The sequence below is a fragment of the Staurois parvus genome, unplaced genomic scaffold (assembly GCF_062004578.1).
Source record: "Staurois parvus isolate SC_StPar_1 unplaced genomic scaffold, SC_StPar_1.0 ptg000290l, whole genome shotgun sequence".
Classification (NCBI taxonomy): Eukaryota; Metazoa; Chordata; class Amphibia; order Anura; family Ranidae; genus Staurois; species Staurois parvus.
The window spans coordinates 1,424,722-1,451,188 of NW_028318086.1; the positions used below are offsets into that span (position 1 = coordinate 1,424,722).

The following is a 26,467-nucleotide window of genomic DNA, read 5'->3' on the forward strand; positions in this document are numbered from 1 at the left end:
TGCCGCTGCCCCCCTGAAAGATGCTGCTGCCCCCCTGAAAAATGCTGCCCTAGGCACATGCCTTGTTTGCCTTGTGGTAAATATGCCCCTGCCTGTCACCCACAAATAGAGACAGGGTCTCTATGCCTGTTTGTCCAGGTCAGTAAAGTTACATCTACAGAATTCTAATGGAGTGCCGCTGGCTCTTTCATCCTGGATTTAATGGCAATTTTGGGCATAGGAAGAGCCCCAGCTTGGCTTTTGGCACCTGGCAGGTTGACCTGGTATTATGGGCTTGTGATTGTTGAACATATCTTCTCCAATTTTTCTTGCCATCATGATATTGGCTACTGTTCAGCTCATAGTGTCACCCTCTGAATGGCATTCACTAATTCTATGTATACAAAAATGGAGACCTAGATTCTCGCACATCCTCTCTCTAACCTCACCGCAGCCTCGCCGATGTATTGGCGCATGAGAGTAGCTCGCAACAGAAATGCGTGACCAGCGTCCGTAGCCCCATCCACAAGCTCTCAGTGGATATTATAAGCTTCAAATATAGGTAAAGGGCAGCATAGTGGCTAAATGGTTAGCACTTCCGCCTGGCAGTACTGGGGTCGTTGGTTCAAATCCCAACCATGGCACCACCTGCTTGGAGTTTGCATGTGCCTGCATGGGTTTCCTCTGGGTCCTCTGGTTTCCTCCCACACTCCAAAGACATGCTGGTAGGTTAATTGGCTCCTGTCTAAATTGTCCCTAGTATATGTATGTATGAATGTGAGTTAGGGACTTTAGCTTGTACACCCCTTGAGGGTTAGGGACTGATGTGAATATACAATATATATGTAATGCACTGCATAAATTGACAGCACTATATAAGCACCTGAAAAAATAATAGGTAAATTGAGTGAACTTTATAATCCAAATTTGTGTGTTTCCTGGAAGTATTAACTCAAAAAGAGGACAATTATTCATGATGCTCCTTGGTTTTTGGTCCTTTAATGTTATGGGTGGCCTCACTGACCAATAGGGTAGTTCAGGAGCTGGTAGAGCCAAGTGGGACCCCTTCAGGGAAAGTCAATGCTTGGATATAGCTTCATCTACTCCTGCCACTAGATCTAATAATTGTTTTACCATGAGGTTTTCATTAAAATAAATGTTTTATTTACATACTGTAGGTTTGGGGCTAATTGACTGGCTTGAAATTCTATTTTATTGAATCATTTGGTTGTGAACTTTTACTACCAGGGCATTGAGGAACATAAATGCTAAGACTGTGGACAACTTTACAACCTCCATTTTCTTGAAGTCAGTGTCCCCAGAGAAAATTTGGGCTGGTGACAGCTGCATTTATTTCAGTCAACAAGGTACAGCGGTCACTTGTGTACATTTAATGACCCAAGACGATGAAAACGCAAGGACCGCACACAGGATCAGTGGGACAATAAAAATAGGCAGAGGTAATAGTGAAAAACTGAGACTTATGGGGAATGAATCCCAATGTAGGCAATTATACCTTCAAACTAAAATAAAACTTGTGTTTGTTTAGAGACCTAGGGTGATAAAAAACACATTCACCACATGCGATCTGGGATCAGTTGGTCAATAAAAATAGGCAGAGGCAATAGGAGAGGTGAAGGAGTAGTGAAAAAAACGGAACTTAGGGTGAACAAATCCCAATGTAGGCAATTAGACCATCAAACTAAAATAAACCTTGAATACGTTTACCTGGGGTGATGAAAACATTGACAGCACGCGATCTTGGTTCAGTGGAACATTTAGGAACACATTAAAGGTAGACAGAAACAATAGAAGTAAAGGAGTAGTGAAAAATAGAGACTTAGGGGAATCAGGGGTGGACTGACAACTCATGGGGCCCCTGGGCAATAGGGGATCATGGGGCCCCTGTGTCCTTGCCCAAACTCAAAAAAGCCTATGAAAAAGGTACCAGGGGCATCTCATGGGGCCCCCTACTGACCCCGCGCCCTCAGGCAGTGCCCGTGTTTCCAAATAGTCAGTCCGCCCCTGAGGGGAATAAATCCCAATGTAGACAATTAATTGCCGTCTGTCTAAACTAGCCCTAGTATGTGTATGTATGAATATGAGTTGGGGACTTTAGATTGTACGACGCCCCTTGAGGGTTAGGGACTGACCTAGGAGGTGAATGTACAATAAATGCAAAGAGCTGCATAAATTGATGGATTTATATAAGTACCTGTAATGAATAAATAATAAATAAATAAAAACCCTCAAACAAAAACGCATCTACAGTGACTAGGGCAACGTTTCTTGACCTTTTTACACCAGAGGAACCCTTAAAATAATTTTCCATTCTCAGGGAATGGCTAAAAACGAATTAATTGGGGGTCAGTGGGAAAATGCCCCTTATATTGATGGTCAGTGGAAAGAATGTTCCCCTTGCTGTGATGGTCTAAAGTGGTGGCCCAAAGTCTAAAGACCACCCATCCAGAGGTCAGATTAAACTGTGGAGTCCCCTAGACAGTCAAAACCTTGGGCCCCCCCCTCTGTTGTTGTGGGGCCTTTAAACAGCGTGGGGCTCATAGCCTAGTGCCTGCTCTCCCTATCTGGTAATTTGGCACCACCTTTACAGACAGCTAAAAAGATCATTGGTGTCATGCAGATGGCTCTGCCAATGGCATTGGGCATGGAATTAGGAAAGTACCATCAAATGGGATGTCGGTCAGCCACAGCTCAAGGAACCCCTAGCATCCTCTAGAGAAGTCCTAGGATTCTACAGAACCCTGGTTGAGAATGGTTGAACTAGGGAGAACTACAAAAGTAGAACATCTACTAGGTTACTGTCCCACTTTGAGCATTCCAGCAGGTTACATCAGTTTTGTTTGGCCCTTTCATGGTTCCCTCTATTGTTTTATGTTTTTAACGTTCCTCAGCCTTGTCTTAAAGTGTATCTAAACTAAAAAACAAAAATTTTATATACTACCCATCTTTTGGATCTGGTTGGCTTTTTTTTCAACCGGCGATCCTGCCTGTAACACACTTCCAGTCCTAGGGTGACAACTTCCACTCTCTGCACCGTATCTCTGGAGGAGCAGCATTGCATTCTGTGGATTTTGATCCAAAAGCAGTTCAGTACACATGAAGTGACAAGGACACTGGATTTCTGGCAGGTTCAATGGGTATTTTCTGTACCTGGCTGAAAAAAAAAATCACATCTAAACTGCAATATATTGTTATATAACAACTCTGCATCATGTCTGACCTCTGTTTCCAAAAATCAAAGTGCAAAAGACGATTATTATTTTTTAGGCACCTTGTCCACCCTTCGGTATTTTCCACCATTTTTAGTCAGTTTCAAGGGTTGGATGATCTGTATGTTTCCATTCTTCATATCTACGCACACTGATGATCACTAGGAAGAAACAATTGGAACTTCGGTCAGAAAAAGAAGGATTGATGGTTGCCATGGTATGTTGACTTGACCTATGTTCACTGGTCACTGAACATAGGTCCGATGGTAGCGGAAACAATGATTTATTGATCAGTAGGAGAATAATACACTCAATACTCACCAGACCTAATTAAAAAAATAATGACATCTGATTCTTTAACCGATTCAGTTCTGTACCTACCTGCACAACCCCTAAGGCTTGGAGAAAGTTTTACATACCTGCTATGGGCCTGTATATTCAGCATTAAAGCAGGCCATACATGGTTCAAATTCCGAATGAAAACATTGTTCTGTAATCCGATGGTGCCACCAATAATTTAGAAAATTGGTAGTTTTCCACAAATTTTCCAGCATGCCCGATAAACGAAATGGGGAGGAACCATGAATATTGGCCGGTGCCATTGCCCCACTAACAGAGCGAAAATCGGCCGATTATTCTTAGGTCCGATTTTCTAGCTTTGTCATGGCTTAAAGTGATTGTAAAGTTATTTTTTATTATTATTATTATTATAATACAGTATTTATAAAGCGCCAATAGTTCGCTCAGCGCTGTACATTACAAAGGGGGACAGAACATGTGACAGAACAATACCAATACAATACAAAACATGAGGGGATTGAGGGCCCTGCTCCTTGGAGCTTACAATCTAGGAGGGAGGGGATGGTGGCACAGGAGGAGATAGCTGTAGGGGATGGAGTGGTAGGAAGAGTGGAGGAGGTCGGCAAGTTAGCAGGGGGTGGGGTAGGCTTCCCTGAAGAGATGGGTTTTCAGGGTGCGCCTAAAGGAGAGGAGAGTAGGTGATAATCTGATGGGTTGGGGCAGGGAGTTCCAGAGGATGGGTGACACCCTGGAGAAGTCCTGGAGGTGGGCATGGGAGGAGGAGACCAGGGAACTAGAGAGAAGGAGGTCTTGTGAGGAGCGGAGTGTGCGTGCTGGCGGTACTTGGATATTAGGTCTGGTTACGCCCAGAGCCCCCCCTCCCCCTTTCATTACTGGATTTGATTGACAGTAGCAGGAGCCAAGTGCTCTGTGAGGATGGAGAGAGAGAGAAGCACTGCTGCTCAGCTCTGGATCAAGATCGGGCTCAGGTAAGTATTTGGGAGGCTGGGAGAGGGGGGAGCTGACAATAGAACAATACACTTTTTTTTTACCTTAATGCAGAGAATGCATTAAGGTAAAAAAAAAACTTCATCCTTTACAAGAGTAGCTCAACTTTTATTGAAGAAAAAAAACAAGTCCCTTGGATCCACCATTCAAATATTGAGGAGGATACAGGCTGGCCTGTGAGCTGAGAAAGGAGTTAGGCTAATCCCCTCTGGGTGATCAATGTACATTGCAAGGATTTTAGCCTATTGCCTGCAAAAGGGTTGGCGTTAACGCCTACATGGTGCACATATGTGTTTCCGGGTGGCCGATGCTTCTTTTGCTGAGAGCATACTCGCTACGCGCTACCGGCACAGGGACTGAGCTGACAAAGACAGCTCTTTGTCTCCACTAGTGACTGACCCCCGGTTCACACCTATGTGGCCGTGCGGGCCGCGTTTTGCATTTGAATGAACTCCCGTGCAGGGGCGGACTGACCATTTGGAAACTCGGGCACTGCCCGAGGGCCCGGGGTCAGTACGGGGCCCCATGAGATGCCCCTGATACCTTTTTCATAGGATTTTTTGAGTTATGGGCAAATACACAGGGGCCCCATGATCCCCTATTGCCCGAGGGCCCCATGAGTTGTCAGTCCGCCCCTGCTCCCATGCCCCGTGACACGCAGGGAAAGAAGTCCCTGCACTTCTTTGGGAAACGCAGCCCGGACCGGAACTTCAGTGCCCAGTATGGTTGTGTTTCCCAGTGCGGGCGGCGTGCCATTGGAACAAATGGCCCCCGCCCGCGGGTCCGCAATTCTCTGTGCAGGTGGTGCAGCTGCACGGATTTTCCTGCGGATCCGCAGCGGCACCACCCGCACAGATGTGAACCTAGGGTCATAGTCTATGGGACTGGCCCCCAATCATAACTCCACAGTGACAGCCAATCACAGTGGTTACATGATCGTAGATTCTTCCCACAATTAACCCCCCCAAGGTATTCAGAAGCTTTTAAAGGAAGGCCAGGGCTAGGCAGCAGGGGGGGTTAAATAGTAACATTACTTTTGTTAAGAAAAATCCTTCCCCTCGGGGTGATCTCTGTACATTGCAGGGATTTTAACAAACTTTGTAGCAGATTCCTACCTTATGTTGCTGTAAAGAAATAGCTGCTTGTTCCACTCGACTGATTGCAAACTGATTGTGACTCTGTGGCTCTGGTTCATTATAATCACCCGGTGCACTCTCAATGTTTGAGCCCAGGTTCACACCAATGCGATGCAGGAAACATTGCTAAATTCTGTGCGTTTCCCGCAATTGCATCACGTTCATGAGATCTGGTATAGGTGTCATTAATAATCGCTTCTCGGCCTTTTGGCTAAGATCAAGTGTAGTATCAGTTCTTATCAGTGTCCAGTAGGGGGCTCCATGGTCATTCTAGCTTTGCGGGGATGACTGGTTGTATAGTACCCCTGCTGGTATGATGGGGGTCCTGACGGCTAGTACCGGCTGGAACAGAAATCGAGGCGCCCACAGGCTGTTGGGGCCCGAGAGTAATTCCCCCGGGAAGACCGGAGGGGCCCAGTTCCTCCTGATTCGAACAGAACTACCTTGTCTGGCCAGGAGCCGGGAAGGCAGAAAGTCTGCAAATCAGTGCCCCCTGAGAGTGGTCGTCTCAGGGGTGCTCTTAGTAACACTTGGGTGTGGGACCCCAACGTGTGAAAAGGCACATGGCCACTGTGTTTACCACTTTTTCTGCACAGCGCCCTTAGGACCAGGCCTTCTGGCTATGTTCGGGGCAATTTTTGCTACGGGCCTCAGGGCCTGGTCTGTGCACAATTTGGCACGACCACTTTTTTTATTTTTTATTTATTTAATTTATACTCTCCCACGTTTTGTCACTTTCACTCTTATGTGTGTGTATTATTTCCTCACAGGATGGAGGGTGTGGGTCCTCGGGCCTACCCTGAAGTCTAGGGGGAGGATGTGTGGCCTTTTGGTTCCTTCCTCCCCTGTCCCTAGGGGGTTTTCTCTTCGGGAGAGCCCCCTGACCAAGTACTGAGTGGCTGGCTTCAGCTGGCCACAAGGAACGGTGGTCCGCCAGGCCTTTTGGCTAGGCGGACCACATGGGAACCTTGTCCCTGTCAGGAGCTTCGAGCCCCGGGGGATCAGGATAGAGGTCCATCCCCTTTAGGGGAGGGACAAAGCACACCCCTAAGTGCACTTTTTCGTGTGGTGTTTTACACTTGCACTTTTTTTGTGATTCACTTACGGGTTTTTTCGTTTGTGGGTGTCATTAATAAATAAATTAATTAATTAACGACACCCCAAAACAGATCGTAAAACGTGATGCGATTGCCAGAAATCGCATCGAATGGGTGAGAACGCTAATGTGATGCAATTCAGGTGCAGATTTTAAAAAGCGCTGGGCTGTGGAGGGGTAGGGAGCGACTGGCTCAGGCTCTCAGAGGATCGAGCCAGGTGTTATCCAGGCTCCTTGGTGGATCTAGGCCGTATGGTCATGATCTTTTCCCAGCCTGGACCGGCTGAATTACATCAGCCAACAGTGGACTTTAGCCCTCCGTGGGCTGAAAATGGGTCAAAGGAGTGCAGAACAAACTACATTCCTGTGATCCACATGAGAAGTGCAGCCAAACGAGCTTTGGCTGTATTTCTCTTTTAGGTACTGTAGTTTGTTGCGTATGTAATTTGTTAGCATGATATTTGGTTTCTATTTACTTGGCATAAGACCATCTTTCACATTTTACCAAAAAATTGGGTAGTATATTGTGGTTTTTTGTGCATTAACCACTTCACGCCTAAGGGTAAAACAAATGTAAATGCCTAAGCACAATTTTGCAACGTTGACATGTGTTAGTAAAACTGTACAGATCATCACAACTACTTTGTACATCCAGGTGAGTTATACCTTGCTTTTTTCAGGATGAATTGGGCTTTCATTTGGTGGTAAATGGTCATGGCTATCTCCTGATTTTTTTTTATTATCAAATGAAAGCTGGTGTAGTATGTTATATTAACTCCCAAATAATAATAACTCCCCAGTCATTTTTATATATGAAATAATAACTCCCCAGTCACTTTTATATATGAAATAATAACTCTCTCTATGTAATAATAACTCCCCTAGTTTTGAAGAAGCTAAATGACATAAAAGTTGAAAGTAAGAGCTTAAATTGATTACATGTATGTTGATATTTCTCAATTCTACGTGTAATTTTTGTTTACTTTAATAAAAATCTACAATGTAAAAACTTAAAAAAAAAACATTGTTAGTCTCATTTGTTTAATAAAAAAGATTTAATTCAAAAATTTTATTTATTTTAGATAATTTACGCCTTTTTCTGTTTTGGAGTTATTATTACATAGAGAGAGTTATTATTTCATATATTAAAATAACTGGGGAGTTATTATAATATAAATAATAAAGAGTGGGGAGTTATTATTTCATATATAAAAATAACTGGAGAGTTATTATAATATATATAATAATGACTGGGTAGTTATTTTCCAGGAGAGTCATTATTATATGGTGCACTTGGCCCAAAATAGTAAAAAAAAAAACTTTTTTTTTAAATTTAGCTGTTTGTTTCTTGTTACTACCATAACCTACCACCAAAGAACGACCCAAAATAAATTCTCCAGCTCTTGACGATCGCAGCAATAACAGATATATGTATGTTATTTGTTGTTTGTACCCGTAGTACAGCCCAGAAACAATAGTGCGCATTTTGTTTTTGTCTTTTTTTACCTAAAACACACTGACATTGACACTAACTGACACTGATACCATTTTTTTTTTTTAAATTCTGACCTTTTGACCCTGATCTTGACCCAAACACTAACCCTGGCACTGAACTAGACCAAACTGTGATCTAGGTATTTTTTCTTTTATTTTTTAATATTTATTCATCTTTTTTTTTTTTTTTTTACAAACATTTTTTTCCCCTCTATGCATCTATAATGTATCTCTCTCCTCCATTTATAGAGAGAGAAAAAAACAAGGGGGTCGGACTGTACAGTGACTGATCACTGTGATAGCCAATCAAAGGCTTTCACAGCGATCATGTAACCTGGAATAAGGAGAACCGGGTCCCGAACGTTAGAATGGGACCCGGGGCTCTCAGTGACACCGCAGTCTTTGTGCTGTGAGCGCGCCGTGTGGCGTGCACCCAGCACAAAGACAGGTACGCAAATATGCGGCCCCATGGAAAAAAGCCCAGTTCTGTGAGGCCGCATATTTGTGTTACGTCGGATTCAAGGGGTTAAATTTCATTAAAGTGTATTTCTTCCAAAAATTATGCGTTTGAAAAACCACTGCGCAAATATCATGTGATATAAATATGTAACTCCCCTCATTTTATTCTCCAGGGCCTCCGCTTAAAAAAAATATTTAATATATGGGGGTTCTAAGTAGTTTTCTAGCTAAAAAAAAAATTATGTTTTTTTTTACAATTTGAGAGAAATGTCAGAATTGACACTGATACCAATTTTATTTTAAATTCTGACCTTTGACCCTGATCTTAACCCAAACCCTAACCCTGGCACTGAACTAGACCAAACTGTGATCTAGTTATTTTTTCTTTTATTTTTTAATATTTATTCATCTTTTTTTTTTTTTTTTTTACAAACATTTTTTTCCCCTCTATGCATCTATAATTAGAGATGAGTGAATCGAACCTGGCGAAGTGGAATTCATTTCGAATTTCAGGAAAAATTCGATTCGCATCGAATCCGAATTTTAGCAAACTTCTAGTGCACGAATCGAATTTTTCCCGATCAGCCGGCAAAAGTGTCACTGCAGAGAGCTCCGCTATTTCTGACAGTTCTGACAGTTCATTTACAGCGGTTGAAACATTGTATCTATTTGTTTCCATTTAGGATACAGATGTTTTTATTCGGAAATAAATAGATACAATGTTTCAACCGCTGTAAATGTGAAGGAACTGTCAGAGAACTGTCAGAAATAGCGGAGCTCTCTGCAGATACACTTTTTGCTGTACTGGAATACTTCTTCTTTTCATTCTTCTTCTTCTTTTCATTCTTCTTCTTCTTCTTCTTTTCATTCTTCTTTTCATTCTTCTTCTTTTCATTCTTCTTCTTCTTCTTTTCATTCTTCTTCTTCTTTTCATTCTTCTTCTTTTCATTCTTCTTCTTCTTTTCATTCTTCTTTTCATTCTTCTTCTTCTTCTTTTCATTCTTCTTCTTTTCATTCTTCTTTTCATTCTTCTTCTTCTTCTTTTCATTCTTCTTCTTCTTCTTTTCATTCTTCTTTTCATTCTTCTTCTTCTTTTCATTCTTCTTCTTCTTCTTTTCATTCTTCTTCTGCTTCTTCTTTTCATTCTTCTTCTGCTTCTTCTTTTCATTCTTCTTCTTCTTCTTTTCATTCTTCTTTTCATTCTTCTTCTTCTTCTTCTTTTCATTCTTCTTCTTCTTCTTTTCATTCTTCTTTTCATTCTTCTTCTTCTTTTCATTCTTCTTCTTCTTCTTTTCATTCTTCTTTTCATTCTTCTTCTTCTTTTCATTCTTCTTCTTCTTCTTTTCATTCTTCTTCTTTTCATTATTCTTTTCATTCTTCTCATTCTTCTTTTCATTCTTCTTTTCATTCTTCTTTTCATTCTTCTTCTTCTTTTCATTCTTCTTCTTCTTCTTCTTTTCATTCTTCTTCTTCTTCTTTTCATTCTTCTTTTCATTCTTCTTCTTTTCATTCTTCTTCTTCTTTTCATTCTTCTTTTCATTCTTCTTCTTCTTCTTTTCATTCTTCTTCTTCTTTTCATTCTTCTTCTTTTCATTCTTCTTTTCATTCTTCTTCTTCTTCTTTTCATTCTTCTTCTTCTTCTTTTCATTCTTCTTCTTTTCATTCTTCTTCTTCTTTTCATTCTTCTTCTTCTTCTTTTCATTCTTCTTTTCATTCTTCTTCTTCTTCTTTTCATTCTTCTTCTTCTTTTCATTCTTCTTTTCATTCTTCTCATTCTTCTTTTCATTCTTCTTTTCATTCTTCTTTTCATTCTTCTTCTGCTTCTTTTCATTCTTCTTCTTCTTCTTTTCATTCTTCTTTTCATTCTTCTCATTCTTCTTTTCATTCTTCTTTTCATTCTTCTTCTCATTCTTCTTTTCATTCTTCTTCTTCTTCTTTTCATTCTTCTTCTTCTTCTTTTCATTCTTCTTTTCATTCTTCTTCTTTTCATTCTTCTTTTTCTTCTTCTTTTCATTCTTCTTTTTCTTCTTGTCATTCTTCTTTTCATTCTTCTTCTTCTTCTTTTCATTCTTCTTTTCATTCTTCTTCTCATTCTTCTTTTCATTCTTCTTATTCTTTTCATTCTTCTTCTTCTTCTTTTCATTCTTCTTCTTCTTTTCATTCTGCTTCTTCTTCTTTTCATTCTGCTTCTTTTCATTCTTATTCTTCTTCTTTTCATTCTTCTTCTTCTTTTCATTCTTCTTTTCATTCTTCTTCTTTTCATTCTTCTTCTTCTTCTTTTCATTCTTCTTCTTCTTCTTTTCATTCTTCTTTTCATTCTTCTTCTTCTTCTTTTCATTCTTCTTCTTCTTTTCATTCTTCTTCTTCTTCTTTGATCTCTGTACATTGCAGGGATTTTAACAAACTTTGTAGCAGATTCCTACCTTATGTTGCTGTAAAGAAATAGCTGCTTGTTCCACTCGACTGATTGCAAACTGATTGTGACTCTGGTTCATTATAATCACCCGGTGCACTCTCAATGTTTGAGCCCAGGTTCACACCAATGCGATGCGGGAAACATTGCTAAATTCTGTGTGTTTCCCGCAATTGCATCACGTTCATGAGATCTGGTATAGGTGTCATTAATAATCGCTTCTCGGCCTTTTGGCTAAGATCAAGTGTAGTATCAGTTCTTATCAGTGTCCAGTAGGGGGCTCCATGGTCATTCTAGCTTTGCGGGGATGACTGGTTGTATAGTACCCCTGCTGGTATGATGAGGGTCCTGACGGCTAGTACCGGCTGGAACAGAAATCGAGGCGCCCACAGGCTGTTGGGGCCCGAGAGTAATTCCCCCGGGAAGACCGGAGGGGCCCAGTTCCTCCTGATTCGAACAGAACTACCTTGTCTGGCCAGGAGCCGGGAAGGCAGAAAGTCTGCAAATCAGTGCCCCCTGAGAGTGGTCGCCTCAGGGGTGCTCTTAGTAACACTTGGGTGTGGGACCCCAACGTGTGAAAAGGCACATGGCCACTGTGTTTACCACTTTTTCTGCACAGCGCCCTTAGGACCAGGCCTTCTGGCTATGTTCGGGGCAATTTTTGCTACGGGCCTCAGGGCCTGGTCTGTGCACAATTTGGCACAACCACTTTTTTTATTTTTTATTTATTTAATTTATACTCTCCCACGTTTTGTCACTTTCACTCTTATGTGTGTGTTTTATTTCCTCACAGGATGGAGGGTGTGGGTCCTCGGGCCTACCCTGAAGTCTAGGGGGAGGATGTGTGGCCTTTTGGTTCCTTCCTCCCCTGTCCCTAGGGGGTTTTCTCTTCGGGAGAGCCCCCTGACCAAGTACTGAGTGGCTGGCTTCAGCTGGCCACAAGGAACGGTGGTCCGCCAGGCCTTTTGGCTAGGCGGACCACATGGGAACCTTGTCCCTGTCAGGAGCTTCGTGCCCCGGGGGATCAGGATAGAGGTCCATCCCCTTTGGGGGAGGGACAAAGCACACCCCTAAGTGCACTTTTTCGTGTGGTGTTTTACACTTGCACTTTTTTTGTGATTCACTTACGGGTTTTTTCGTTTGTGGGTGTCATTAATAAATAAATAAATTAATTAACGACACCCCAAAACAGATCGTAAAACGTGATGCGATTGCCAGAAATCGCATCGAATGGGTGAGAACGCTAATGTGATGCAATTCAGGTGCAGATTTTAAAAAGCGCTGGGCTGTGGAGGGGTAGGGAGCGACTGGCTCAGGCTCTCAGAGGATCAAGCCAGGTGTTATCCAGGCTCCTTGGTGGATCTAGGCCGTATGGTCATGATCTTTTCCCAGCCTGGACCGGCTGAATTACATCAGCCAACAGTGGACTTTAGCCCTCCGTGGGCTGAAAATGGGTCAAAGGAGTGCAGAACAAACTACATTCCTGTGATCCACATGAGAAGTGCAGCCAAACGAGCTTTGGCTGTATTTCTCTTTTAGGTACTGTAGTTTGTTGCGTATGTAATTTGTTAGCATGATATTTGGTTTCTATTTACTTGGCGTAAGACCATCTTTCACATTTTACCAAAAAATTGGGTAGTATATTGTGGTTTTTTGTGCATTAACCCCTTCACGCCTAAGGGTAAAACAAATGTAAATGCCTAAGCACAATTTTGCAACGTTGATATGTGTTAGTAAAACTGTACAGATCATCACAACTACTTTGTACATCCAGGTGAGTTATACCTTGCTTTTTTCAGGATGAATTGGGCTTTCATTTGGTGGAAAATGGTCATGGCTATCTCCTGATTTTTTTTTATTATCAAATGAAAGCTGGTGTAGTATGTTATATTAACTCCCAAATAATAATAACTCCCCAGTCATTTTTATATATGAAATAATAACTCTCTCTATGTAATAATAACTCCCCTAGTTTTGAAGAAGCTAAATGACATAAAAGTTGAAAGTAAGAGCTTAAATTGATTACATGTATGTTGATATTTCTCAATTCTACGTGTAATTTTTGTTTACTTTAATAAAAATCTACAATGTAAAAACTTAAAAAAAAACATTGTTAGTCTCATTTGTTTAATAAAAAAGATTTAATTCAAAAATTTTATTTATTTTAGATAATTTACGCCTTTTTCTGTTTTGGAGTTATTATTACATAGAGAGAGTTATTATTTCATATATTAAAATAACTGGGGAGTTATTATAATATAAATAATAAAGAGTGGGGAGTTATTATTTCATATATAAAAATAACTGGAGAGTTATTATAATATATATAATAATGACTGGGTAGTTATTTTCCAGGAGAGTCATTATTATATGGTGCACTTGGCCCAAAATAGTAAAAAAAAAAACTTTTTTTTTAAATTTAGCTGTTTGTTTCTTGTTACTACCATAACCTACCACCAAAGAACGACCCAAAATAAATTCTCCAGCTCTTGACGATGGCAGCAATAACAGATATATGTATGTTATTTGTTGTTTGTACCCGTAGTACAGCCCAGAAACAATAGTGCGCATTTTGTTTTTGTCTTTTTTTACCTAAAACACACTGACATTGACACTAACTGACACTGATACCATTTTTTTTTTAAATTCTGACCTTTTGACCCTGATCTTGACCCAAACACTAACCCTGGCACTGAACTAGACCAAACTGTGATCTAGGTATTTTTTCTTTTATTTTTTAATATTTATTCATCTTTTTTTTTTTTTTTTTACAAACATTTTTTTCCCCTCTATGCATCTATAATGTATCTCTCTCCTCCATTTATAGAGAGAGAAAAAAACAAGGGGGTCGGACTGTACAGTGACTGATCACTGTGATAGCCAATCAAAGGCTTTCACAGCGATCATGTAACCTGGAATAAGGAGAACCGGGTCCCGAACGTTAGAATGGGACCCGGGGCTCTCAGTGACACCGCAGTCTTTGTGCTGTGAGCGCGCCGTGTGGCGTGCACCCAGCACAAAGACAGGTACGCAAATATGCGGCCCCATGGAAAAAAGCCCAGTTCTGTGAGGCCGCATATTTGTGTGATGTCGGATTCAATGGGTTAAATTTCATTAAAGTGTATTTCTTCCAAAAATTATGCGTTTGAAAAACCACTGCGCAAATATCATGTGATATAAATATGTAACACCCCTCATTTTATTCTCCAGGGCCTCCGCTTAAAAAAAAATATTTAATGTATGGGGGTTCTAAGTAGTTTTCTAGCAAAAAAAAAAAATTATGTTTTTTTTTTACAATTTAAGAGAAATGTCAGAATTGACACTGATACCAATTTTTTTTTAAATTCTGACCTTTGACCCTGATCTTAACCCAAACCCTAACCCTGGCACTGAACTAGACCAAACTGTGATCTAGTTATTTTTTCTTTTATTTTTTAATATTTATTCATCTTTTTTTTTTTTTTTTTTACAAACATTTTTTCCCCTCTATGCATCTATAATTAGAGATGAGTGAATCGAACCTGGCGAAGTGGAATTCGTTTCGAATTTCAGGAAAAATTCGATTCGCATCGAATCCGAATTTTAGCAAACTTCTAGTGCACGAATCGAATTTTTCCCGATCAGCCGGCAAAAGTGTCACTGCAGAGAGCTCCGCTATTTCTGACAGTTCTGACAGTTCATTTACAGCGGTTGAAACATTGTATCTATTTGTTTCCATTTAGGATACAGATGTTTTTATTCGGAAATAAATAGATACAATGTTTCAACCGCTGTAAATGTGAAGGAACTGTCAGAGAACTGTCAGAAATAGCGGAGCTCTCTGCAGATACACTTTTTGCTGTACTGGAATACTTCTTCTTTTCATTCTTCTTCTTCTTTTCATTCTTCTTCTTCTTCTTCTTCTTTTCATTCTTCTTTTCATTCTTCTTCTTCTTTTCATTCTTCTTCTTTTCATTCTTCTTCTTTTCATTCTTCTTCTTCTTCTTTTCATTCTTCTTTTCATTCTTCTTCTTCTTCTTTTCATTCTTCTTCTACTTCTTTTCATTCTTCTTTTCATTCTTCTTCTTCTTCTTCTTTTCATTCTTCTTCTTCTTCTTTTCATTCTTCTTTTCATTCTTCTTTTCATTCTTCTTCTTCTTCTTTTCATTCTTCTTCTTCTTCTTTTCATTCTTCTTTTCATTCTTCTTCTTCTTCTTTTCATTCTTCTTCTTCTTCTTTTCATTCTTCTTTTCATTCTTCTTCTTCTTTTCATTCTTCTTCTTCTTTTCATTCTTCTTCTTTTCATTCTTCTTCTTCTTTTCATTCTTCTTTTCATTCTTTTCATTCTTCTTCTTCTTCTTTTCATTCTTCTTCTTCTTCTTTTCATTCTTCTTGTCATTCTTCTTCTTCTTCTTTTCATTCTTCTTCTTCTTCTTTTCATTCTTCTTTTCATTCTTCTTCTTCTTCTTTTCATTCTTCTTCTTCTTCTTTTCATTCTTCTTTTCATTCTTCTTCTTCTTCTTCTTTTCATTCTTCTTCTTCTTCTTCTTTTCATTCTTCTTTTCATTATTCTTCTTTTCATTCTTCTCCTTCTTCTTTTCATTCTTCTTTTCATTCTTCTTCTTCTTTTCATTCTTCTTCTTCTTCTTCTTCTTTTCATTCTTCTTCTTCTTCTTCTTCTTTTCATTCTTCTTCTTTTCATTCTTCTTTTCATTCTTCTCATTCTTCTTTTCATTCTTCTTCTTCTTCTTTTCATTCTTCTTCTTCTTTTCATTCTTCTTTTCATTCTTCTTCTTCTTCTTTTCATTCTTCTTCTTCTTCTTTTCATTCTTCTTTTCATTCCTCTTCTTCTTCTTTTCATTCTTCTTCTTCTTCTTTTCATTCTTCTTTTCATTCTTCTTCTTCTTTTCCTTCTTCTTCTTTTCATTCTTTTTTTCATTCTTCTTCTTCTTCTTTTCATTCTTCTTCTTTTCATTCTTCTTTTCATTCCTCTTCTTCTTTTCATTCTTCTTCTTTTCATTCTTCTTTTCATTCTTCTCATTCTTCTTTTCATTCTTCTTCTTTTCATTATTCTTTTCATTCTTCTTCTCATTCTTCTTTTCATTCTTCTTTTCATTCTTCTTCTTTTCATTCTTCTTTTCATTCTTCTTCTTCTTCTTTTCATTCTTCTTCTTCTTCTTTTCATTCTTCTTTTCATTCTTCTTCTTCTTCTTTTCATTCTTCTTTTCATTCTTCTTCTTCTTCTTTTCATTCTTCTTCTTCTTTTCATTCTTCTTCTTTTCATTCTTCTTCTTTTCATTCTTCTTCTTCTTCTTTTCATTCTTCTTCTTCTTCTTTTCATTCTTCTTTTCATTCTTCTTCTTCTTCTTCTTCTTCTTTTCATTCTTCTTCTTCTTCTTTTCATTCTTCTTCTTTTCATTCTTCTTTTCATTCTTCTTCTTCTTTTCATTCTTCTTCTTCTTCTTCTTTTCATTCTTCTTTTCATTCTTCTTCTTCTTTTCATTCTTCTTCTTCTTCTTTTCATTCTTCTTCTTTTCATTCTTCTTCTTCTTCTTTTCATTCTTCTTTTCATTCTTCTCATTCTTCTTCTCATTCTTCTTTTCATTCTTCTTCTTCTTTTCATTCTTCTTCTTCTTCTTTTCATTCTTCTTTTCATTCTTCTCATTCTTCTTTTCATTCTTCTTCTCATTCTTCTTCTTCTTCTTTTCATTCTTCTTCTTCTTCTTTTCATTCTTATTCTTCTTCTTTTCATTCTTATTCTTTTCATTCTTATTCTTCTTCTTTTCATTCTTCTTCTTCTTCTTGTCATTCTTCTTTTTCTTCTTGTCATTCTTCTTCTTCTTCTTGTCATTCTTCTTTTCATTCTTCTTCTTCTTCTTTTCATTCTTCTTCTTATTATTTTCATTCTTCTTCTTCTTCTTTTCATTCTTCTTTTCATTCTTCTTCTCATTCTTCTTCTTCTTCTTTTCATTCTTCTTCTTCTTTTCATTCTTCTTCTTCTTCTTTTCATTCTTCTTTTCATTCTTCTTCTTTTCATTCTTATTCTTCTTCTTTTCATTCTTATTCTTCTTTTCATTCTTCTTTTCATTCTTCTTCTTCTTCTTCTTTTCATTCTTCTTCTTCTTCTTTTCATTCTTCTTTTCATTCTTCTTTTTCTTTTCATTCTTCTTCTTCTTCTTTTCATTCTTCTTCTTCTTCTTTTCATTCTTCTTTTCATTCTTCTTCTTCTTCTTTTCATTCTTCTTCTTCTTTTCATTCTTCTTTTCATTCTTCTTCTTTTCATTCTTCTTCTTCTTCTTTTCATTCTTCTTTTCATTCTTCTTCTTCTTCTTCTTTTCATTCTTCTTCTTCTTCTTTTCATTCTTCTTCTTCTTTTCCTTCTTCTTCTCCTTCTTTTCATTCTTCTTTTCATTCTTCTTCTTTTCATTCTTCTTTTCATTCTTCTTCTTCTTCTTTTCATTCTTCTTCTTTTCATTCTTCTTCTTTTCATTCTTCTTTTCATTCTTCTTCTTCTTCTTCTTTTCTTCATTCTTCTTCTTCTTCTTTTCATTATTCTTTTCATTCTTCCCATTCTTCTTTTCATTCTTCTCATTCTTCTTTTCATTCTTCTTTTCATTCTTCTTCTCATTCTGCTTTTCATTCTTCTTTTCATTCTTCTTCTTCTTCTTCTTTTCATTCTTCTTCTTCTTCTTTTCATTCTTCTTTTCATTCTTCTTCTTCTTTTCATTCTTCTTCTTCTTCTTTTCATTGTTCTTCTTTTCATTCTTCTTTTCATTCTTCTTCTTTTCATTCTTCTTCTTCTTCTTTTCATTCTTCTTCTTTTCATTCTTCTTCTTCTTTTCATTCTTATTTTCATTCTTCTTCTTCTTCTTTTCATTCTTCTTCTTCTTCTTCTTCTTTTCATTCTTCTTTTCATTCTTCTTCTTCTTCTTTTCATTCTTCTTTTCATTCTTCTTCTTCTTCTTTTCATTCTTCTTCTTCTTCTTTTCATTCTTCTTTTCATTCTTCTCATTCTTCTTCTCATTCTTCTTTTCATTCTTCTTCTTCTTCTTCTTTTCATTCTTCTTCTTCTTCTTTTCATTCTTCTTTTCATTCTTCTCATTCTTCTTTTCATTCTTTTCATTCTTCTTCTCATTCTTCTTCTTCTTCTTTTCATTCTTCTTCTTCTTCTTTTCATTCTTCTTCTTCTTCTTTTCATTCTTCTTTTCATTCTTCTTCTTTTCATTCTTCTTTTTCTTCTTGTCATTCTTCTTCTTCTTCTTGTCATTCTTCTTTTCATTCTTCTTCTTCTTCTTTTCATTCTTCTTCTTCTTCTTCTTTTCATTCTTCTTTTCATTCTTCTTTTCATTCTTCTTCTCATTCTTCTTCTCATTCTTCTTCTTCTTCTTTTCATTATTCTTCTTCTTCTTTTCATTCTTCTTCTTCTTTTCATTCTTCTTCTTCTTCTTTTCATTCTTCTTCTTCTTTTCATTCTTCTTCTTCTTTTCATTCTTCTTCTTCTTCTTTTCATTCTTCTTCTTCTTCTTCTTTTCATTCTTCTTCTTCTTTTCATTCTTCTTCTTCTTCTTTTCATTCTTCTTTTCATTCTTCTTCTTCTTCTTTTCATTCTTCTTCTTCTTTTCATTCTTCTTTTCATTCTTCTTCTTCTTCTTTTCATTCTTATTCTTCTTCTTTTCATTCTTCTTTTCATTCTTCTTCTTCTTTTCATTCTTCTTCTTCTTCTTCTTTTCCTTCTTCTTCTTTTCATTCTTCTTTTCATTCTTCTTCTTCTTTTCATTCTTCTTCTTCTTCTTTTCATTCTTCTTTTCATTCTTCTTCCTCTTCTTTTCATTCTTCTTCTTCTTTTCATTCTTCTTTTCATTCTTCTTCTTCTTCTTTTCATTCTTATTCTTCTTCTTTTCATTCTTCTTTTCATTCTTCTTCTTCTTTTCATTCTTCTTTTCATTCTTCTTCTTCTTCTTCTTTTCCTTCTTCTTCTTTTCATTCTTCTTTTCATTCTTCTTCTTCTTTTCATTCTTCTTCTTCTTCTTTTCATTCTTCTTTTCATTCTTCTTCTTTTCATTCTTCTTTTCATTCTTCTCATTCTTCTTTTCATTCTTCTTTTAATTCTTCTTTTCATTCTTCTTCTCATTCTTCTTTTCATTCTTCTTCTTCTTCTTTTCATTCTTCTTCTTCTTCTTTTCATTCTTCTTTTCATTCTTCTTCTTCTTCTTCGTCGTGCCCCGTGACTGCCCAAATGAGTGAAGTGTGCGGTGATTCTAAGATCGACGGCACTCATCTGCATGTCATACTGACAGTATTATTTCTCTTCCCCAGCAGACTCCAAGGGCATTTAAATTAAAGGTACAGTGTTCTGCACTAATATAAAGGCTCTCTGAAGCCTAGAAACCCTTTAAATAAGTTAAATTCGCGGCGAATAAATTCGCATTGAATCGAATTTCTCCCGTAAATTCGGCGAATCAGCTGAATCGAATTTTTGAATAATTCGCTCATCTCTATCTATAATGTATCTCTCTCCTCCATTCATAGAGAGAGAGAAAAACAAGGGGGCCGGACTGTACAGTGACTGATCACTGTGATAGCCAATCAAAGGCTATCACAGCGATCATGTAACCTGGAATCAGGAGTCCCGGGTCCCGATCGTTAGAATGGGACCCGCTCTCAGTGACACTGCGGTCTTTGTGTTGGGAGCGCACTGTGCAGCACACACCCAGCACAAAGACAGGTACGCAAATATGCGGCCCCATGGAAAAAAGCCCAGTTCTGTGAGGCCGCATATTTGTGTTACGTCGGAATCAAGGGGTTAAAATTCATTAAAGTGTATTTCTTCCAAAAAACATGCGTTTGAAAAACCACTGCACAAATATCATGTGATATAAATATGTAACACCCCTCATTTTATTCTCCAGGGCCTCCACTTAAAAAAAAAATATTTAATGTATGGGGGTTCTAAGTAGTTTTCTAGCAAAAAAAAAAAATTATGTTTTTTTTTACAATTTGAGAGAAATGTCAGAATTGTCCTGGACTGGAACTGGTTAAGTACATGGAATAGTCTGAGCAGCATGGCAGATGTAGTTGTGTAGTCGGAGAGTTTCCGTATGCTGATAAGACCAAACTAGGCAAATAATTGGGAGATAATGTTCAGACAAATGAAAATAGAGTGTTCTAATCTTAGCACAATTAAAATTTTATTTCTGCTTTTTAACAAGCTCTACAAACACACCTGGCTCCACACATCTGCCTACACATTGCCGGGAGACGAACGACATCCTCTATCCAAGCAGAGCCTGGAGCCTGGTACTTAAAGCCGAAAAACATTTCCCGCGACCATTTATTATATTTAGAATTCTTTTAAAAAAGAAATAAAAATGTGTTAATGAATTATATATTTAACTCTTTGTAGACCTTCCGCTACAGGAATTTAGAGACTTCAGAGTCCCCGTTAGACTCCCCATCAGATTCCCCTCTTACATCGCATGGCCAGATAAAATCTTGCAGTAGGCTGCTTTTGGCCGCAGTCTGTAGTTTGAAGGCCCCTGGCCTGAAGTACCGTTTTAGGAAATACAGCCTTCTGTAGGGCCCACCCAGGGGCGTCCCTAGGGTTGGTGTCACCCGGTGTGAAAACACTTGGTGACACCCCCTCCGACGATCCCCGCAGAATGGATCGGATCTGCGGATTGAGCATAATAGATCGGACTTTGATCCATTATGCTCCCCAATCCGCAGATCCGATCCATCCTGCGGGGATCATCGGCTTTCTTTACAACTTACCTTTACGTGGAGCGGGTCCGGTGTCACCCCGTATAGGTTGCATGCCGACGATCCCCGCAGGATGGTTCAGATCTGCGGATTGAGCATAATGGTTAGGAGTCTGATCCATTATCCTCCCCAATCCGCAGATCAGATCCAGCCTGCGGCGATCGTCGGCTTTCTTTACAACTTACGTTTTCGTGGAGCGGGTCCGATGTCACCCCGCAGGATGGTTTGGATCTGCGGACTGAGCATAATGGATCAGAGTCCGATCCCGATCCATCCTGCGGGGATTGTTGGCATGCAACCTATACGGGGTGACACCGGACCGCTCCACAAAAAGGTAAGTTGTAAAGAAAGCCGACGATCCCCGCAGGATGGATCAGATCTGCGGATTTGGGAGCATATTGGATCGGACTCTGCTCCATTATACTCAATCCGGAGATCCGAACCATCCTGCGGGGATCGTCGGCTTTCTTTACAATTTACCTTTTCACGGAGCGAGACCGGTGTCACCCCGTGCGGTAGGTGTCACCCTGTGCAGCGCGCACCCCCCGCACCTGGTTCGGGACGCCACTGGGCCCACCCCAGCCTGTGATTGGATGATTGGGCCTGCTGTTTGGAGAATTACATAAAGCTAAAATAAAAATGTAGGCATTCACACCAGATATATTGTAGACAGGGCTGCTGTTAGAAACCATGGGGCCCTATACAGACAATCTGACAACCCCCCCCCCCCCAATCAAAAAACACACAGTTTACTAGGCTTCAGTTATGAATGAACACAGTGAGTGATCAGTATTGATCACTCATTGTGTTCATTCGGGAAAGGAGCTGGTAAGTGTGACATATTTACTGGACCCTTTCCCTACTCTCCATCATGAAGTTTCTTATTGTGTGCTGTCAACTGCTGGTAGGAAGGAGAGGAGGGAAGCCAGCAGTACTGCAGGGGTGGGGGCACACAGGAGGGCCTGGGCAACAGGGGGAAACATGTGGTGCACAGGGTGGGTGATGATTGCGGTGGGGGGGTAATTACTGGAACCGATCCCCTATCGGCTCAGGCCAGCAGGGGGCCCAGGCAGATGGGTGAATTGGATATGGGCAGGGAGCATGATCAGCATGGCAGGGGGGAGTGCAGTTACTGGAACCGATCCCGTGTATCTCTGCAGCAGCTCAAAGAAAAGGGAGGGAGAGGAAAAGAAGCCAACTTTCAGCTGCGGCAGAGGGAGCCATATAGGGGAATGGTTCCAGTAACTGCATCCCCCCCACCATGCTGATCACCCTCCCTGCCCATATCTAATTCACCCATCTGCCTGGGCCCCCCTGCTGACCTGTGCACCATACAGGAAGACTGGTGGTACCCCATGGCCCTGATTGTACATGTTGTCTATTAGTGCAGCATGGTGGTTGGACTTTCCTTCTCTACTTACCTATGATGCTCTCTTTCTATTTAGAAATGCCTTCAAAAAACAAGGCAGTCATTGTATTTTTATGTTTCAGATCGCCATGAAGTGATCACAAAGGAGATTCTTGAGCTGGACCCGTGGGAGAACCAATGGAACGTAGTTTGCACCAGGGCCCCCATGCACGATTCGTACGATGTCTGCCTCGTGGCCCATCTAAACCCCCGAGACCTCCTCCCGCCTCCGCGGGACCTGATGGAGAGGTGATCCCATGGATTAGCACATCATGGCGTATTACAAGGGTTGGCGCTCATAACAAGTATTCCTCATTATCAAAATGTCTGGAGCTGCTTATGTATCGGTTTATATCTGGACAACACAGACAGTTCCTCTTTCAGGCGTTTTGATAAATGGGGTCCTGTATGAGGTATACTAGCATGTTCTTTCGTTTGGGTGACGTGTTAATGTAGATGGTATATGAGGAGACTTTTTCCTATAGAAGAGTTATGGAGCTGAAAAATGCTAACGTGCAATGCAAATACCGTTCCCATCGCAATCAAAAGGCACCTGCTGTTCTAAGTAATCAGATTTATCCCCGTCACAGTCTTCAGGTTAGAATGCTTTAGAAGTAAAGGATACCATGGGCTTGCAGGGAATAAAGGAGAACCAAAGTAGCAGGGGATTATGGGAAAGAATGGATTGGAGGCAGCCATGATGGGTCAGCAGCTGCTGTTTAATATATATAATAATATATGTATAATGTGCATGCATACCCATATGGAAGAAAAATATATTTGAAATATATTTAAAAAATATTCTTCCCAAATATATTCCCATATATTTGAAATGCTACAATTTTGGCCGTATTCAATATATTTCAAAATATATTTAAATAAATATATATATATATATATATATATATTTATATATATACACACACATATTTTATATATACAGTTGCAAGAAAATGTATGTGAACCCCTTGGGATTACGTGGAGTTTTGCATGAATTGGGCATAAAATGTGCTCTGAACATCATCTAAGTCACAACAATAGAAGAACACAGTCTGCTGAACATAATACTACACAAACATTAGATGTTGCCATGGTTTAATTGCACATAACATGTAAACATTCACAGTGCAGGGAGGAAAAAGTATGTGAGGCCCTAGCTTAATGACTTCTCCCAGAGCTAATTGGAGCCAGGAGTGAGCCAACCTTGACTCCAATCAGTGTGATGATATTGGATGTGTTGCTGACAGCTGTCCTGCCCTTAAAAAACACACACCTGTTTTGGGTTTACTGATTTCAAGAAGCACTGTCTGATGTGAACCATGCCTCGCAGAAAAGAGCTCTCAGAAGACCTACGATCAAGAATTGTTGACTTGCATGAAGCTGGAAAGGGTTACAAAAGTATCTCCAAAAGCCTTGATGTTCATGTGTCTACGGTAAGACAGACTGTCTACAAATGGAGAAAGTTTAGCACTGTTGCTACTCTCCCTAGGCGGGGTCGTCCTGTAAAAATGACTGCAAGAGCACAGCGCAGAATGCTGCATGAGGTAAAGAAGAATCCCAGAGTGTCAGCTAAAGACCTACAGAAATCTCTGGCACATGCTAACATTTTTGTTGACACGTCTACAATAAGGAAAACATTAAACAAGAATGGAGTACATGGGAGGACACCACGGAGGAAGCCATTGCTGTCCAAAAAGAATATTGCAGCACGTTTGAAGTTTGCAAAAGAGCACCTGGATGTTCCACAGCACTACTGGCAAAATATACTGTGGACAGATGAAACCAAGATTGAGTTGTTTGGGAAGAACACACAACACTATGTGTGGAGAAAAAAAAGGCACAGCACACCAACATCAAAACCTCATCCCCACTGTGAAACATGGCGGAGGGAGCATCATGATTTGGGGCTGCTTTGCTGCCTCAGGGCCTGAACGGATTATTGTCATTGATGGGAAAATGAATTCCAGAGTTTATCAAGACATTTTGCAGGAAAACGTACGACCATCTGTCCGCCAACTGAAGCTCCGCAGAGGATGGGTGATGCAACAGGACAATGACCCAAAGCATACAAGTAATTCAACAAAACAATGGCTGCAACAGCACAGAATACGCCTTCTGGAGTGGCCCAGTCAGAGTCCTGACCTCAACCTGATTGAAATGCTGTGGCATGACCTTAAGAGAGCGATTCACACCAGACATCCCAAGAATATTGCTACACTGAAACAGTTTTGTGAAGAGGAGTGGTCCAAAATGACTCCAGATCGTTGTGCAGGTCTGATCTGCAACTACAGGAAACGTTTGGTTGAGGTTATTGCTGCCAAGGAGGGATAACCAGTTATTAAGTCCAAAGGTTCACATACTTTTTCCTCTCTGCACTGTGAATGTTTACATGTTATGTGCAATTAAACCATGGCAACATCTAATATTTGTGTAGTATTATGTTCAGCAGACTGTGTTCTTCTATTGATGTGACTTAGATGATGTTCAGAGCACATTTTATGCCCAATTCATGCAAAACTCCACGTAATCCCAAGGGGTTCACATACTTTTTCTTGCAACTGTGTATGTGTATATATATATATATATATATATATATATGTATGTGTGTATATATATATATATATGTATATGTGTGTATATATATATATATATATATATATATATATATATACTGCATGTTGAAATGCGTGTTTATTACAAATTATCTGAAAAATATTTTTAAAAATACATTTCAAATATACTGTATATCTGTAAACATACATATCTACATTTTTGGAATGCATTTACAAATGTATGTAGAAATATATGTTAAAATGACTTTTTTATATGTTAAAAAAAAAAAATCTGAAGAATATATTTAAAAAATATATATTTTAAATATATTCTTCAGATTTTTTTTGGCATATAAGAGAGTAATTTTAACATATATTTTTACATATATGTACATGTAGACTTGTATTTTTAAAGACATACAGTACATTTAAAATGTATTTTTATCTATCTATATATATATATATATATATATATATATATATATATATATAAAAATGCAAAAACACTTTGGCAGCAAAAGGGTTAAAGAGAACATAAATGAACTAACCAGTGCATTTTCTATGGAAGGAATACATTTAGGAAGTAAACAACAGAAGTGGCAATATTCCCGGCCTGTCCATTGTGTTTATATCACCTAGTGCAGTGATTATGCAGAAGAAGAGCGGCTTCGCTTCGCTGATACAGACCTCTTATCCTGGGTACCACCAGCCAAATGAAGGTTTATTTTGGATGGATCAGACCTGACATTTCTCATTTGCCCTCTAGAACATTCATTTACTGTTCCCATTTCACCGGCAAAGCCATGTCAAGTTATGGCTCTACATTACACCCCAAGTTCACAACGCCTGCCGCCCTCCCACAGCCGAGGGGATGCGGGACAGTCTGATCACGCAATACCTGTAATATCCTTTTTTACATTTACCAACAACTTTCAAAATATATTTCAATAAATATATATATATACTCTACATGTTAAAATGCATTTTTATTACAAAATATATGAAAAATATTTTTAAAAATACATTTCAAATACACTGTATGCTTTTAAAAATACAAATTCACATTTTTGGAATGCATTTTGGAATATTTTTACATATATTTGTAAATGCATTCCAAAAATGTAGATTTGTATTGTTAAAGACATACAGTATATTTGAAATGTATTTAAAAATATTTTTCATATATTTTGTAATAAAAACGCATTTCAACGTGCAGTATATAATACAATTTTGGCCATATTCAATATATTTCAAAATATATTTCAATAAATAAATATATACATATATATATATATATATATATATATTTATTTATTTATTTATTGAAATATATTTTGAAATATATTGAATATGGCCAAAATTGTAGCATTGCAAATATATGGAAATATATTTGGGAAGAATATTTTTTTTAATGTATTTCAAATATATTTTTCTTCCATGTGGGTAGGCCCAGGCATGGGAACTGGCTAAACATCCAGCTGAAAGGGGGCGCTATATAATACCATTCAACATCTTAATAACATTGAAGTCTTACGGCAGGTTGACCCAGGTGCTGGGTGCAGAAACAGTGTTTTGCAGATTTCTTTTGGCCCAGATTTCCTCTGCAGGAAGCCAACTAAGGGTAGCTTTTATAATAAATTGGATAGCATTGCCT

At 38.7% G+C, this 26,467-nt stretch overlaps 1 protein-coding gene and 2 pseudogenes across 2 annotated transcripts in view; all 3 read left to right on the forward strand.

Annotated features, from left to right (window-relative positions):
• KBTBD12 (kelch repeat and BTB domain containing 12) overlaps positions 1-26,467 on the forward strand; it is a 142,488-nt gene that overhangs the window by 110,241 nt on the left and 5,780 nt on the right. The window contains exon 6 of one of the 2 annotated variants that reach the window (XM_089682456.1): positions 22,345-22,510. In XM_089682456.1, the coding sequence (XP_089538582.1) occupies positions 22,345-22,510 (166 nt within the window). Of the gene's footprint in view, positions 1-22,344; positions 23,086-26,467 lie in introns of those variants that run through there. The other variant, XM_089682457.1, reaches the window with a different exon arrangement.
• Positions 5,845-5,997, forward strand: LOC149458260 (U2 spliceosomal RNA; annotated as a pseudogene).
• On the forward strand, positions 11,330-11,482 carry LOC149458261 (U2 spliceosomal RNA; annotated as a pseudogene).